The sequence below is a fragment of the Salvia splendens genome, chromosome 11 (genome assembly GCF_004379255.2).
Source record: "Salvia splendens isolate huo1 chromosome 11, SspV2, whole genome shotgun sequence".
Lineage (NCBI taxonomy): Eukaryota > Viridiplantae > Streptophyta > Magnoliopsida > Lamiales > Lamiaceae > Salvia > Salvia splendens.
Genome location: NC_056042.1, coordinates 33,575,342 through 33,592,565, shown reverse-complemented (window position 1 = coordinate 33,592,565; position 17,224 = coordinate 33,575,342). Strand labels below are relative to the sequence as shown.

At 37.8% G+C, this 17,224-nt stretch overlaps 1 protein-coding gene across 2 annotated transcripts; it reads right to left on the bottom strand.

The window, feature by feature from the left end:
• Window positions 1-25: 25 nt before the first annotated feature.
• On the bottom strand, window positions 26-16,701 carry LOC121756087 (transcription initiation factor TFIID subunit 1-like). 2 transcript variants are annotated; one of them, XM_042151549.1, is made up of 21 exons: window positions 16,538-16,701; window positions 16,264-16,373; window positions 14,282-14,344; window positions 14,079-14,124; window positions 12,679-12,936; window positions 12,129-12,229; window positions 9,805-9,970; window positions 8,484-9,579; window positions 7,857-8,059; window positions 7,530-7,767; window positions 6,316-6,652; window positions 5,854-6,063; window positions 5,634-5,726; window positions 4,172-4,378; window positions 3,866-4,069; window positions 3,034-3,520; window positions 2,420-2,610; window positions 2,173-2,283; window positions 1,862-1,918; window positions 798-1,787; window positions 26-662 (listed from the first exon to the last, which is right to left on the bottom strand). In XM_042151549.1, the coding sequence occupies exons 1-21, from the start codon at window positions 16,614-16,616 to the stop codon at window positions 312-314; spliced, it is 5,598 nt and encodes a 1,865-aa protein (XP_042007483.1). In that variant the 5' UTR covers window positions 16,617-16,701; the 3' UTR covers window positions 26-311. The 2 variants fall into 2 exon arrangements, with proteins under 2 accessions (XP_042007483.1, XP_042007484.1); XM_042151550.1 differs by lacking the exons at window positions 14,079-14,124; window positions 14,282-14,344; window positions 16,264-16,373; window positions 16,538-16,701 and having other exon boundaries at window positions 12,129-12,221; window positions 12,679-12,710.
• Window positions 16,702-17,224: the final 523 nt, after the last annotated feature.

Genomic DNA, 17,224 nt, shown 5'->3' with positions numbered 1-17,224 from the left:
ACAAGAAACATCTTACCAATTGATATGTGTGAATCTCTAAATCGGATTTATGAGAACCGAGACAAAGGGATAAAAAAGATTTCATACAAGATACACTGCCGACAGGAAAAGGGGCTGCCGCTATGCACATTCTATACATTTTGTCACCTATAACTAATCTACACATCTTTTAACAAACCTATGATCAAAGCTGGGGATCATTCAGATGTACAGACTTGGCGAATTTTAAGCTACAAAAATACCAATTAACCTAAAAAATGGGGAGGGGACACGAAAAAAATAACCATCCCACGCACGTTGCCTATAATTATCTATTCAATCCCAGCTTCCGCTTCTGTCAAGTCTGCATCGTATTGAGCTAACAAGAAGTCACAGAGCTCGAGAAGTTGATCCGCAAGAGGAGGAATACCTGGATTCCGTCGGTCATTATACGTATGAGCGTTGATCACAATCTGACACACATCGTGCCTGAAATCCTCTCGGTTCTTGTACTCTAGCCTCCTTGTCTTATCTCTGATCGTAGATAAATCCATAGGATGACTAATGATGTCTATATAGTCAGGAGCTTCCTTTCTCGTTACAGGCTTTAGAAATAGGTACGATATTTCTTTCCTTGCCTTGAGCGTCTCGACAATAGTCTCCAAGACGTTTGACAAGCCAACCTGAAATTGTGATTATCACATCGGTTAGTTTCAAAAGGGTTTCAAGTACATGCATATTCCATGTTTGAATGCAAAAAATTGGGGACGTTAAGCAACTTAACAAGAGAGGGCGTTACAAAAATTTAAACTACTCACCTCTCCTCCACGTCGCCGCTTTAGAGCGGGGACATAATCTGGAGTGGGCCTTGCATACTCAGGTTCTGCCCTCCTCCTCACCATTCTATCTCTATCTGGTATCCGTTTGTCGATTCTTCTAGGAGGAAAATCATCAAAATAATCATCCTTTACTTCAAGCTTTCTTTTCTTTTTCTTTTTATCCTTCGCCTTTTGACGCTCTTCTTCTTCCCTCTCTCTTCGAATGGCTTCTTCATACCTTAGTAACTCATACTTTGGTTGGTCTTCGATCATCTTCAATTTCTCTCCCCTTCTATTTCGTCCTTCTTGTTGTCTGCCAAAGGTTCTCCTTTTCTCATCGACCCACAATTGGTTACTCTCTGGATCCCTCATCCTTGAAGACTCTTCAAAGTAGTGCTTGCTCTCATGTTCCATATGTCTGTCCAAACTAGATATTTCCATTAATTTCTTTGTTTTCCTGTAGTCAAAGCCAAAACTTCCATCCTGGTTGTTTTCTTCAAAATTAATGATCTCCTTTGGTTGTTTGATTATAACTTTCTTGCTGCGGGATTGCTCCCTGTCAACATCCACTGGAGGCTTTACCAGAAAGGTCCTAGGAGTTTCAACCACATCATCCGGTTTCGTCTTGTTGGAAAACGTGATTTTGTTGACTTTAACAACAGACTTGCTTCCCATTTCAGCATCTGATGTAACTGGTCTATCAGAGCTCTGTGAGTTTGTGGGAGTATGTTTATCAGGAAGCTTGTCCGTCAAGCCACATTTAACCTTCAGGATTTTTGCCTTTGAAGTTGGTTTATCATCTTCTGGTGCTTCTGAACCAACAGCTTTTGGCCCAATTTTTGGCATTAACTTCTTCACATGGGGTTTCTGCTCTATTTGATCTGGAAAATTAGGCCTGCCCGCTATCCGGTCAAGATCGATGCTCTCTGCTCGAGTGTCAGTGTCTTCCCCATATCTGGGGCAGTTCTTGTTGGTCCTCATATGACCAAGCTGGAGATAGGAAACGGGACATTTAAGAACAATATCCAGATGTACATAATTCTGCATTCAGAATTCATGTGTACCTGACCGCATGCTCCACAGACAAAACTCTCCCTCGCAGATTTCTTTTCCTTGATCACCTAGTTTTACATTTAAAAGCAATCAACGTCAAAATTCCTCCACACAACCCATGTTAATATGGATGCAAATTCAGACAGCAAGAAGGGTGGCGGGGAATTCACAAGGTATTCAGAAGTAGCATCCTTCGTTACCCAGACCCAAATTAACATCGAATCAATGCAAAAACAATAGTATTGCGAGTAAAGTTTATATTGGGATTCAGGACACTGTAGGTCTAACTGAGCATAAATCACAGTTTAAGTGACAAACTTACAGTGATTCCATCCCCCAATATCTTCACCTTTTTGCTAAGTACTTCAAACTCATTCTTTTTCTTGGCCTTAAATTTCCCCGGAATATGACTTTTAGCAGACAGGTAGTCTCCCTGTATCAAAATACAGAATTGCAGATTTCGTGATCAGAACTTAAAGAATTTATGCAACCTAGTTATCAAGCATGACTATCAGAAGAAATGGATAGATGTATGAACAAATGGAAACAATGTCAAAACAATTATGCACCTCCTTTTGGTCTTTAGCAATTTTCTCCATTGCTAGATAGGATCCTTCAGGTTGCATGAATCTCTTTGAAACCGCGTTGCTTTTCTTGATTCCATCACCATTCTCAGAACCAAACTTTGACTTAATAGACAACCCAGCTTGCTCTGCTGCAGTTTTTGTCTTCTTCTTCTTTTTGCGTTCAGCTTCCTCATCTGGAAAACAGTCAATGGTCAAATTTTGAATGTAAAAACACAAATAGACAAATACTCCTATAAAACATGGATTATAACAACAAATCCTAAAAGCATAAAGAATAATGAACCACAATCATACTTGCAATAACTGCCACCTATTTCTATACCGACCATCTATCAAACAGAGGTTGATACTGCACAACAAAGGAAAACCGATAGCATAGAGTATTATTGCATATCTGTATCTTATGGATTATCTTTGCAGGTCAACCTATTTACTATTAATCTTCCCAATAGCACATACACAATCAATTTCACTGGAAGTGGCACCTTTACCAAACAAAGTAAAAGATGCCCTCCAATAAAACACTGCGAGGGATTACTAAGTGCGGCGTAGCTCTTCTAGTAATAATATAGCTCTCTGATACATTAAAAAAATACCATCCATGAGCATCTTGCATAATTCTTCTGCTTCTGCCCTCTCATCTTCGATTTCCTCTTGGTGCTGAGTTTGGAGTGGCCGCCTTCTCATTTTTAGCCCCTTAACACCATCCATGCTGTCACGCTTGGACTCAAAATTATCCTCCTCACCATCTTCACATTCTTCTGCATCCAGAAGATTTTCCAGATCCCCCGCAAATGAATCCAAGTCACTATTAGCCTCTGACTCACTCTCATTTTCCTCTCCATCAGCAGCACAGAGGCTCTGAAATTGTCGATCCCATATTTCCTGACATTTTTCTCTTGTCTGCTGCTGCAGTTGCAAAAAGGACATTCGTTGTCCACGAGCAAACTTGCTGACTGTTGTTGGATCAACCTTGACACCTGATGCTGCTTGCTCACTTGAAAGCTTGCGTATTAGAGCAATGCGGTGCCATCGAGTTAGTTTTGCAATCTGCTCCTCTGGAACATTGAATTTAAGGAGAAGCTGTATGCAAACAAAATGAACAGAACAATTAGCAGCATTTCACCTGGAGTGACTACTATTTTTGGACAATAACAAGAGATAATTAATAGTGCAACTACAAGTAATCAAACAAGATGTAAATTACAAAAATGCATCCTGAAAGTGATGGCAAGGGATGCAGGAAGTCTCATAAGGAATGAGGTTAATAAATAAGAAAGAAAATGTTTTTATCTCAAAACATGAATACGACAACAAAGATAGTGTGATCTTTACAAATTAATAAAAACCCAAAAAGAGTTCATTAAGTTGAGATATATCAGCAGCATTTGAGTAACAAAAAAGACTTCTAGTGCAAATCACATTTACCTCTCTCGCAGCTTCCATGCTCAATCTGCGTAGATCTGCATCAGTTCCAGTAACAGTTGTCCCTTTACCAATAACAGTTTTCTTTTTCACCATCGAATTTGGGATTGGAGCCTTAGGAGTTGTGCGAACATAACTAAAACCTAGGCCCCTTCCTGAAGGGTCACCAACACCCGTAATTTCCAGACGCTCAATATTTTCCCTATCCTGAACAGAAAAGGTGCACATTTCTCGTTCAATGTTAAATTTGAAAGATAAAACATCAGGGATAGCCCTCCAGAGAAAAACAATGGGAAATAGGTAGCTTGCCTGGTTTGTACAGGAAACAAAATTACTGCTCAAATTCCATGGTGTAATCTGTAGCTCCCTCTCGATATGTGAAGCTGCAGCTAAAGTGATAGCTTCATCTGGAAGCTGATTCATTGCAGATGAAAGACCAGCAGGAAGAGTCAGTCTTGTAATTCCTAAACGTTTGAGCCTGTACAGACCTGCTTGCATGCTCTCGTATGCACAGACCTAAGGCAAAATTGCAAATCAGTATACAGTTCTTTCAATGTCATAAACCATGGACATTCTTATTGCTAAGCATATAACTGGGAAAGCTCATTCATGAGCAGAACATATATAGTCACTCATGCACTAGAACTGAATAATGAATCAGTGAAAATTGTGTTCTTTTTAATCTCTTCCCCACCTCCCCACTAACAGTCTTAATCAACTTCTAAGAGATTTTCTTGGGTATCTTCATGTGATTTATTTAAGAATACCGGCTTTAATCCAACTGAACTGGTTGTTAGAAATTTGAGGGTAAGTTTGATGGTTTTTATTCACAAATTGAATTTGATTGCGATGTTGGCATGTTGGCGGTTGCCTATATATCTAGAAGTAAAGGCAATGTCTATTGCATATATAGTGTCAAGTAGGAAAATGTATCCAATTACAGTAAATGCAAAACCAAATAAGTCTTTATGATAATGACTATGACTAACTGGCCGTTGGTTGTTGTCATAGATTATAATCTGATAATTATTGACAACAGTGCCTTATCTGTCTCGTTATGATTGCTCATTTCCAACACGTACTTTTTTTAGGAAAGAACAGTTATACCTTCTGGGGTCATTGCAAGTGTTAGCATCCATGATCATAGAGCATGCAGTTTAATTGCACCTAATGGATATGAGGCCATTGCATAATGTTAAATTAAAGGTGGAAAATGATGTTGTGGAAAACTCTCTATATTAATCTATTGATCAAAGAACCTATGTATATATAAGAGTACTAACTGAACTAGGAAAGCACTGACTTGCTCTCCAATTTAAACCATATATACATATCTAATTCTGACAACCTTAAATGCAGCCAGAGCCTCGACAACTATAGGTATAAGCTAGGGCAGTGGAATCATTTACAAAAGAAGTAACAGATGTATTCACCACACTTTATTTATTTGGTTCATAAGTGGCATAACAACTCATACAATCAAGCAGTGAAATCTCAACATCATTGTTTTACTAGTCAACCTTAACAGGAATATGTGAAAACAATAAACACATACTACAAAAGAATACAATACAATCCAAACAAAGAAGAAGATAAAAGAACAATGCATTTTATTTAGTCTACTTTTATCAGAATTTGATGCTCACACAAATGGTGGCCAACCCTGATAAGCTGTGGAATTTTTCTGAGCTTGAAAAAACCTCACATACACTCCCCTCACATAGCATATATCATCTAATGAAGTAAAGAGGATAAAATATAACACACTCACATTTTCAGGAGTGACCATCCTCCTCAGTTCTTCTTCTGAAGGAATGCGAAAAGAGCGTTTCATAACCCAGAGATACTGCCCATGTGGACCCCTCTAATAGCCCACACAAAAAAGAACCGGATGTTACTCACCATAGAAGAATAAGCAAGCCAAGTAAATGAATGCCGTCAAGAGGGATCAAAAATGCTATCAAGTGGGATCATGAGGCAAGATGTAATACCTGTAAATCAGCACAATTTTTCAGCCTCTTCCGGAGAAATGTTTCAGACAAGTTACGAAACTGTGAGACCAACTCATCTGAACGAATCGAAGGACGCAACCCACGTTTTTCACAAGCACGGAATTCCCGGTACATGTGTACCAAAACTCTGTTCATGATATAGAACTGGACACCTTTGGACCCAGGAGACATAACCTCCATGTGAGGCTCCTATTGACAAATCCAAGTTAGAAAACATACATTATCAAACATCTGAAGACTCTAGTATTCAATAGCAGTTGAAAATATGGGCTAGTTCCCCCAATTCTCGGAGAGGAAAAAAAGACAAAAAGAAGCAACACAAAAAGCAACTTCGATAGAAAGGCAGACAATGGTAGGGCAGACGGACAGTATCTCACACACAGACCAAACAAGACCATTTAGAAATTAGAAGACCAAATTTAACAAGAATATTGGCATAACCTGTTGTCCAACAACATCAATCCTGTCAATGCGTCTGATGGAAAGTTTCCCTTTTGGAGACCTCACCAATAAGTAATCAGTTAATGGCACTTTATGCTGAAATATGGGCGCTCTATACATGTTAGATTCCAGGCAAGACTGGCTTGCACCAGGTTTTATATCTCCAAGAAATGGGGACTTATCAGCAGGATCAAGAGTGACAACACTCCCCAAACCATTATCACCATTCCGCATCAAGTTACCCATTTGATCACCAGGTGCCAATTTTTGATAATATGTACAGAGTCTTGCACCCATCCCTGGATTACCTAGAAGCAAAGGCCTTTCTTCACAGTACCTGAAATATAAAATTTATCAATAAAAAATATAAGCAGAAAACTCAACTTATATCAGTCATACAATTAGGTTGAATACTCTATAGAGAAGATGACCCGAACAGAAGTATAATTCAATTAAACTTTAGCATATCAGCTGCAGAGTTAATGAAGGTATGCATCATTCATTAGACAAAAGCCAATCAGCAGAAAGGCTGAAAGACCAAAGTCAATGCAACAATGTGGTCTATAGCCATGTTATATTTCAATAGAGTAGTACATAGTTACAACTTCTTCTGAAAATATGTTAAAATGCAGATGCAATTACAATGCAGCTTTGTCAGAAAAATATTGCAAGTTTTAAGTAAGATGACTCCCTCTGATATACTATTACTCTAACTTAAGCTAGTGAACAGTTAGCCTCACATGACTAAAATCAACCTTAACACAACTCATTTTAGATATAATGTGACTCAAATATGGTTTTTAAAAGATGCATTTCACCACAAATAATCTGATAATGCAGCATAGTGAAAGATTCATTGATGCTGTATCACTTTTGCTATGAGGGATCAATGTCACATTATGAAAAAAGGTCACATGATTTAAAACATTACTTGTTTGTATTTCATCCAATGATTAAAATATGATGTTCTCAGCATCTTTAAACACAATCTGAAAGAAAGGCCATGAGCATATATGAACTCACTCTATGGAGAAAGATGCAAAATTGAAACTATAAGTACTTGAAATAACAGAACACTATATTGAAGAAAACATCAAACCGGATCAAACTAATAATAACACGTCAGTTGATATTCTTTACTTCAAAACAAAACACAGACAATCCCAAAATAACTTAATAAACACAGACAATCCCAAAATAACTTAATAACTTACTCCATTATGAAAACATGACCATCTTTTACTGAAAGGTCAGATTTCTTCTTAAAAGCTCCAGGGGGACGCAACGACTTATTTTCACCAGGAAGCTTTTGTGCCCGAGGCAATAGATGTATTTTTGTCCGAACAAGGTGCAAGACTGAGTTTGAGTGAACATTCTGTTCAGCTAGAGATTTGTTGTCATCAAGCTCCCTCCCAGAATAATATATCTTCACAGGCTCAGATAGTTTAAAATCTACAAGAAAGATATTAATTAATACTCGTGCCTGACAATATTATATAAAATTGTTCAGAAAATTTACACCACTCAAAGAAATAGACTACCTAGCTTTTTCGAAGCTTTAGCTTTCAAAGAGGCAATGGTTTCTTCTGCATCCACATGAAGTTTACTCCCCTTGCCACCCAAACTCTTCAAAATTATTTTCATCGATCCTTGTGTGACTAGCCTCCCTTGTTCCTTTAATGACACCTCGATATCATGAGGATACCATAACGCTTTTGGACGATGAAAATTAGCTATATCTTTGCTGCAACAATAACAATTACTTCACAACTAGGATAGAATAGATGTAAAGAAAATGGGAATTTGGCTAAAAACTCATAATATATGCAGAGACACTTATAAAGCCGGAAAACAATCTATGATAGGTATCTAAGATAAATTCACAAAAAGCACTTATTGTAAAAAGGCATGAAATCAATACAATCTGACCCCCAATGTGTAGAGGAGGGTAACCACAAGTCACATAGATTACTCACATTACAACATGCATGCTAAAAAGGCATGTCGGTCCTATGCATCACCCACATTTAGTACTGATATAATGTAGTTTAGAAAGTAGATTAGGATACAAACTACTAGGAAGTCTTCTTTTGATTTGAGCAGCAGCAGCTACTATTAATGCATATGGAGGAAAATGCAAAGAAATAGAATCGAAACAGATTTCGTACTTGCTCAGCTTTGCTTTCATGGTTTGCAGCTTAAGTGCTGGCACTGAATGCAAAACCTTAAGTCCATGAACAGGACGCTTTTTAGAATGAGATCTCAGCTGCTGGGAGGATTTCCTGTTTGAATAGAATTTATCATTAGAGATATTAAACCGTCCCGCGGATAGAATGCCATGATTATGCAGGTCAAGTACATCCCCACTACTGGGATGCAGAGAGCGTGCTACAATCATAGCCCCTGCATGAAGCCGCAGATGTTCAGTATCCTTTGTATCTGAGAGTTCAAAAAGCATCTGGTCATCCTGGAGATCAAGAATTAACTTTGGCTTTGCAATAGATTGATGTGGATCCCAGATAACATTATCTATCCACGATCCTTTAACTACATCTGTATTCTGTAAGGTGAGCTCATTGAAACGTCTAATAGCATCACTACAAAGCCTTGCTTCAGGGGCAACATCTTTCAGTGCTCCATTATTTGTACTATGATCATCTAATTGGGACTCTAATCGTAGAAGCTGGGGATGGTATTGTGAGATGATAAGGTCTGTAGAGCGGGATCTGTCAGAGTCAAAAGGCTCCACCAAAATGGAATATTTAGTTTCAAATAAGTTATGATGCTTGTCATGCGGCTCAGTTTGGAATTCCGACTCCACAGTTCCTGGTTCAGCTTTCAAATCCCTCTCTTTGTCACCAAGTGTGTCAGAATCAGGTCCAGACAGCTCACAGCTCTCTACCAAGGTTTCAGTAGATGATGGTGAGTTATTCCAAACAATTCTATCTTCCCAATCTTCCTGGTCAAGAGGATAGAATTTGGAAGAAAAGCTAGTGTTCCATTCCGGAAAATTAGACAGCGACACTTCATCTTTCATTACTTCAGCATTAACAAAGGAATCTTTCATATCCCTCGTATGTCCAACAGACATCCTTCCTGATCCCCCAACAGAATCCGTTATCAATGTATCACCTATTTCACCCATGTAAACGTCACTTTTTGCGCCATATTGTCTCATCCAGGAAATATCTTGGCAAGGTGCCTTCATAAATTTCTCTTCGTCTTCCTCGACATTCTCAGAAGCATCTAACAACTTGTATTTCTCTATAAGAAAACAGAAGAAGATTCACTGGCTCAGAAAGCTAGTAAACTACAAGCCAGTAATAACTTTAGATTGTAAGGTGTAATGTCAATAAGAGGACTAAATAGAGAAAATGCGCCAAAATTTCATAAAGAGTGGAGCTAGCCCAGACTGCTTCTTGAATCAATTAAAAAAGCAGCGAAGCATTGTTAATCAGAACAGATATCATTTAACCAAATCATACCCACCTTTAGGTATCGGATGCCGGTCTCTTTTTCTTGCAGCTTTCACAGGTTCTTTAACGCCAAAAATCTCAGAGAACCGTAAGATTGCCTTGTCATCCTCTACATAAAGAACAGGAAGCAGCGAAAACATGTCACCATCAACTGACTCATCCAGAGCATTTGAATCATCCTGCTTAAACATGACAAGTTATACCATGAAATATGAAATCATATCGTACAGGATAAAAAGAAGAACCCGAAGAAGTATTCATAAATGGGGCCACATCTAGCTTACTTCCAGGAGAGGCACTTAGAAACACTTGCTATAAAGATCTAACATTTAAACCAACTTTACATATATTTAACATAGAGCTTAAAAGGATAGGGAAACCTACTGAAAGGACATGTTCTAGGTCGGTAGTACAACTTACTCCCTCCATCCCACAATAAGAGTCCTATTTTGCTATTTCCGTCCGTCCCACAATAAGAGTCCTATTTCACTTTTACCATGAATGGTATGTAGGCTCCATATTCCCACCAACTAATTCCACTCACACTTTATTATAAAATTAATATATATAAGTAGGACTCACATTCAACTAGCTTATTCAACCCACTTTTCTTTACATTTCTTAAAACTCGTGCCCAAACCAAATAGGACTCCTATTATGGGACGGAAGGAGTAAAACATTAAATATGATTAGGTGTTCACTCATCAAAAACAAAAAAAGCAATGAACTCAGGGACAACAAGATGCAACATGGAATGTGTTGGAAATAGGGCCACTCAACCCCTTAATAGGCCTTTTAGGGGGAAGGGTTACCCACTCATTTATAAAGCAGTGAGGATCATCATTTCGTTGATGTGGGACAAGAAGGGGTTTCAATACGCCCCCGCAATGTGTGGGCCGAAATGATCATCGGACTTCCACACTTGCAACAACGGAACTCATCACCGACTTGGGCAGGCCCACTCTGATACCATGTTAGAATGGGTCACTCACCCCTTTAAAAGGCCTTATAAGAGGGGATGGTTATTCACTCATTTACAAAGGAGCCAGGATCTCCATTTTGTCGATGTGGGACAAAAAGGGGTTTCAACAGAATGAACATAGGGTTGAGGTATATTTTTTTAACAAACTATTAATCTTGTAGAACTAAGGTTACACAATCATTAGTTGTTTTGCAAGAAGTTTTTATGCTAATTGCAATTTTCTAAGTTCTAACAAACATGCAATCTCACTTCTTAAATACTCCCTCTGTCCCACTCTAAGTGGAGCATTTCCACTTCTTAAGTTCTGCAAGGATTTTATGCAGTTTTGTTTTGTGAGTTGAGTGAAGAGAGAATAAAGTAGAGATAATGATGTTTCAATTTTGGAAAACGTCAAACGTGTCCATTAAAATGAGACATCCAAAAAGGAAAATGAATCACTTAGAGTGAGACGGAGTGAGTACTATTTTTTATAGAAAGATGCAATGAGGGGTTATTGATTGCGCATTGGGTGAATGGACTATTAACTACTCTGGTGTTCATTACCAATATAAACTTATTGCATCTTTGTCCCTCTGATTCATGGCACCTCTTGGTCTTCAGTTAGTTGGGATTTGCACGTCATTCATATTCTTAAGATTTTGAATGCAAGAATTATATTTCTTTGCTAAGGCAATTGAAAGGCGTTTGACGATGTTAGCAGTTGGGTCTTAGATGTATCTGGAAAATTCTCTTGCAAATCCTTTTTTAAATCCAATCCTCCCAATGAATTGACTATCCTCTTTCCCTTGCTTTACAGTTATCTAGGAGATTCTCATGCCATGAAAAGCTATGGTGTTTTTTCATGATTACAGGTGTTGGATAGTTACACACATGGGAAGTGATACAAAGACACACATTCTTCTTCCCCCAAAGTAGCATGTCAAATACAGAAATCAATCTGAAGACGTAGACCTACATTGCCCTAAGACTATGGCATAGAATGCCGAGCACGATGACAACCAGTCATGTAGAGAAAGTAGAGTGTTACTGGGGTAGTGGGGTTTAAAGTTCCCGCCCTTCTTTGGCCTCTATGGCTATAAAGAAGTAGAAGAATCTTTGGCGTGTGTGTGTAGTGGTAGAGTAGTTATGCGGCCAAAGGTCTTAAGTTTGAGTCCACCGTGGCACAGGCTTAAAAAAATTCTGTTTTTTATCCATGAAAAGAAGTAGATGAATCTTTTAAGATAAAGAAGAAATCTTAGAGGAGGTGTGGGATGGGTAATATTCAGAGTTGCTTAGGGGGTATAAAAAATCACAAAGATTTTCCTTTCAGATGTTTCCAGAAATTGACACAATTGCAAAATATACAAAAAGCCAACCTCCTCAGAATCTCCCAAATCTGTACTTTTTTCAGGATCAAGATCATCATCTGGAAGACTTTCGTCCAGAGAAATGGCTTCATGTTTATGATCCTGCTCATCTGTCAAGGAAAAAATGAATCAACTGTATATCAAAAAGGATAACATTACATATTCCATTATACAACTTGGCAAAGATGTCTAGATCAACTGCGTAGTAGAATAAGCCGAGTTTAGATTGCCCTGGAGCAAGAATTATGGTTCATCTTCCAATAATCATGACGGAACCCCAGCATGAGTGGACAAGGATTTCATCAGTTGCTTGTCTATTTGTTCCCGTTCATTCTTACTATTAGAAATGAATTTGTTGGGGTCCTCAGACACTAATGAGTGTATCATTTTAGATAGAAAGTCCTAGAGTTAACATGTTAAAGTAAGTTACATGCCATATGGTTTCATAGAATATTTTTACCACATGCACAAACTCAAAACCAGAGAAGATCACAAATGAAGTCAAAACAAATTCAGCAATTAACTACTTAAAATAGAGGCTTGTTAAATAAAGTAAAACCTGATGGAGACAACTGTTGAGTTTCAGCATGGTCTTCCCCACCTGTATTCTGATTTTCCAAATCATCATCTTCATCATAATTTTCATCATCAAAAAGAGAATTTCTATTGTCCAAAGACGCTACTGAAACTTCTTTGGAGAAAAAATCCTTTTTTGGCAACAAAAAGTCCTCCTCGGTAGCGGATTGGATCTCTGGTCCTTCATATTGCTCATCTATATCTTCATAATCAATAGCATTTTCTGCCTTTCTGTCATAATCTAGTTTGCATGGGAGAAAATGGTAGGGGGGAAAGATAAAAATCAGGACCAAAGGAAAAAAAATGTAGCACGTCCTGATAGATATGCAATGCAAAGTTAAAGCCTAATTCGAACTAATAAAATTAAGTAGATAGCTCCGTGTTCAGATGGAAAGTTCTGCTAATAAAGGTTTAATGACAGTTAAGATTCAAAAGTATAAGAGATTGTAATCTTATATGTGTTACTTTCCAAGGTAATGAGTATATGACATAGCATAATGCATTTCATTAAATAACCATGAAACAGGTATTAAAAACGTACTAGGGTTGTAAAATTAATTAGGACCGACCAGCAAGTTTCGTATACTTTTGTTGGACTAACATCTGAAGTTTTCAAGATGTTTTGTAATCACAACTTAAAACAGGGAGATTGAGACAGTCTGAATAAAAAAAGTATATGTACATATATATGCACACCCACACAAAGTTATGCATCATTCTTTTAGTGGGACTGTAGGACCATAGGGCGTTTCAAGAATTTATTACTTAGCACTCCACTTCAAAGTCAGAAAACTTCTTTCTCTGCTCCAAGAGATTCTAGAAGTAAATTGAAGGGGTAGTTAAGAAAATCTTAAAACTAAATTAAATTTTTTATCACATAACAAATCGTCATAATTTAAAGTCATATTCAATTCAGCACCATATGCAGAGTTCATCATGCCATAAGTAACCAAACTTGGGGGTAAATTATAATTTCCAAGGTCCAACATCCGGTACATGCATATAAAGTTGGAAAATCTAACTTATGCCAAGAATTTAAAAGCATACAGCAATATCTTTTCACCAGAAGACTCTCCCAGAAAAAGATACATGCTTGCACATATTACTTCTAAATATTTATTCCACCACACCCAAATAAAAGAATCTACTTTAAGATCGCATATATTAGTATCATTAACAAGATAATTATTGAAATGTGCCACTAGGTAGTAATTCACTACAGAAAATAATTTCTAATACATTACTTGCTACTTAGTGGAAAACCAAGAGCAACCATTGTTCTAATTAACAACAAAAATGGCACACTACACTTAGAAAAACTAGAATATACTAACTGAGATTTAGAAAGTTTCTCCGTTTGTTTTAATTGGCATACATAATCACCTTGATCAGTAGCGTCCGATGGTGTCTGCAGTGATTTCATAGTGAGCTGGAACCCAATTAGAAAAAAAAACAGTTATTCAGCATTGATAAGAGTGCCATTGTGACTAGTTACAAAAATAATATCCTAATTTGTAAAAAAGCAGCCATTAAGATCTGATCTAGTATTAATAACCATGGTTGAGAAGTGATAAAGATTTCCATACATCTATTTCTGTTAGGGAAGAACCAAGCTTGTCGGCCAGTGCAGAAAGATGCTCCTTCGCATCCTGAAAGAGGATTAGTAGTTTAGCATGTGCATTATTCAGCAAAGGATAGTAAGGGAAGGAGAGTCAATGGTTAAAGAGAAAAAGGATTAGTAGACACTAGACAGGAAACACAAGCCATCTGACTGTTCCTACAATTCTGTTTCAGCTCATACGAAACCAATTCAGGTGGTAGTTATGCATGTAGTTAAACAGCCCTTCGGGAAGTGAGCATACAAGCCTTCACCATAATTTTCCTACTGAGATTTGGTTAACAAAAACCATGATTCTGTTCTACTAACTAGGACACTCATATACATGTTTTGTATCAGATGTACAGTCTTTGTTACAGGCTTTTCAGATTAATAGACAATGGCAGCCAAATAACCTCTCTGCTATCAGGGTACTAAAAGTTAAAGCTTGTCATTGAGAAATTGGTACAAATATCGAACCAAGCTCCAGATGATACTCAAAACCAACTGACAATCAGAAAGCCAAATCACAGTGTAGGTACTGCTACACTTTGGTATATTTCCTAAAATCACCACCATCACATTTAAAGGTTCAGATTCTTTACATAAAGTTACTTGTTAGATACTACATTATTTATTCAGTTTCCACCTATTAGTATATTAATATCAATGCTGTTCCAACCAACTACAAGATGTTAAGTACTCTGCAAGCTATTTTGCTGCTGGAATGATCAAGAATAGCAATTTGCAAACAATTACTCACTTCAGCATTTTACTACAGTTAGATATTCAGAAATAATAATTAATTAATTACATATATATAGTATTCTATCTAATGGATCCTAAGGCGTGGCAGTACCTCAATAGTAACAATGGTGGATTCTATGAACACAGCATCTCTTTACAAGTATTTAATACTACTAATTATTAAATAACAATAGCATGTTTGATTCTATTCAAGCTGGGGGACTTGTTAACATTAAAAGAGCTTGGATATGTTGAAAACCAGGAAAGAAGCTCAACATTACCCCATCTAACCCCAAAAAAGATGAAAATTAGGAAAGAGAAGACAAACTATTTCAGGATGATATGAGCAAAAACTGAACCTAGTTTTCATACATGATAATGGGGAAATGGTCTCATTTTCCAAGAAACCTACCAAAGGGCCTACCCGTACCTTTCAAGATTCTCATGTCAGCAGCAACAAAGAAAGCTCCCAATTTTTCACCTTACCATTAAATATAAAAGGCACGAATCGCAAGGGTAAAAAGTACTAAAAACCAAAAAATAGTACTCCATAAGCTTAAAAGACAACTGTTGCAGGAGAATGACACTAAGCATAAACCTTTTTACTCAAATGGATCATAACTGTGAAAATCTCATTCTAACAACAACTGAATATTAAATTTTTGAATGGAAGTCCACATATCTCTACACTTCTTATTCAGTTTGGTCAATCTTCTATCAGTAGTTCAGTACCAGATAATCCACAAGGGCCACAATGTTTACTAAGCTTAGAGAATCTGGCATTGGCATATAAAGACATTGGGCATACACATACCATTTACCAAAGCATCAATCATACTTCCAGAACAACCATAATACTTCCGAATTTTTGTTAATGTACAAATGAACATAGCAGCTTTTCTGGTAGAGGACTAGCCACATTCTAAATTATAATCATCGCAGTATAAGTGCATAGCTAAAGTTCAGTTGGCTGAAATCTTTTCGGATTAAGTACTCGAAACTACCAAGACGACTATAATCACATAATCCAATTTTGTCTTTTCAGTCCTGTATTGCTAAAGTTCAGCTGACTAAAATCCATTAGGATTAATCACTCGACACTCGAAACAATCAACGCAGACGACTATACGCTACTCAATTTTATCTTTTCAATCATGTCGGCCATTCCTGAGCTCCGGCAGTAAAAAATAAGAAATTCTAAACTAAAGGAAATCGCATAACCACCTCATCCAGATAATCGACATCAAGATCACCAGCGCCGTCGACATTCCCAAACATGAACCCTAGGAGGCGGTTTCCCCCTTCAGCCTCCTCGTACTCCTCCTCATCGTCATCTGCCAATTCAAAACGAGACTAATTCAGAACCGCGACATGAACCGGAAGCTAACCCTACCGCAGTACAGCACGGCCACTGAGAATTACAAACGGCCAATCCGAGCACGGTCTCAGCTGAATTTAAACCCTAAATTGTGTTGGCGAATAAGAATTCGGCACGTACCGACAGCAACGTCCTCGTCTTCGGCAGCTCCATCGCTGGGGGCGGCGCCTGAGCTAGTTCCTTCGCCCCAAAGAGCCATAGCTTCGGTCTTCTCTCTGTGTTACAGTGTCTCCGTCGTCTTCTTCTTCACCTTTCTATTTCTCTTCTTTCTTCGTTCTCTGCATTCTGTGTATTGCTCTCTCTCTATTTTATAGAGATTTATTCATTTTATTTTTGTGTACATTTTTATTGATTTCTTTATTTTATTTTTTTAATTTTAGAGCATCCACGATGGCTTATGGCTAGCCACAACTTCGCCACATCATTAGCACTTAAAAACTCTTCATATCACATCATCAGGACAAGCAATAGGCTAGCTAGCCATAGGCTAGTCACAATAAACAAAATTATAAAAACAAATAATTAACAATCACACAAAATACGGAATTAAATTTACGACACAGATACGAGAAAATTCAATAATAATATTAAATAAAAAATTAAATAAAAAAAAATCGGTTGCCCGGTCGCTCGCTGATCGGGAGCCTGCAATGGCGGTCAGCCGATCGGCTAGCGCCCGCAAATCGGCGTGCGCACGCCGCTTTTCTCGCCGATTTGCAGCTCGCCGGCTGCAATGGTTCGGCGAGCGGACCGGCCAGTGCCGGGAATCGGCTAGCCGCCATTGTGGATGCTCTTATACTCCTAGTA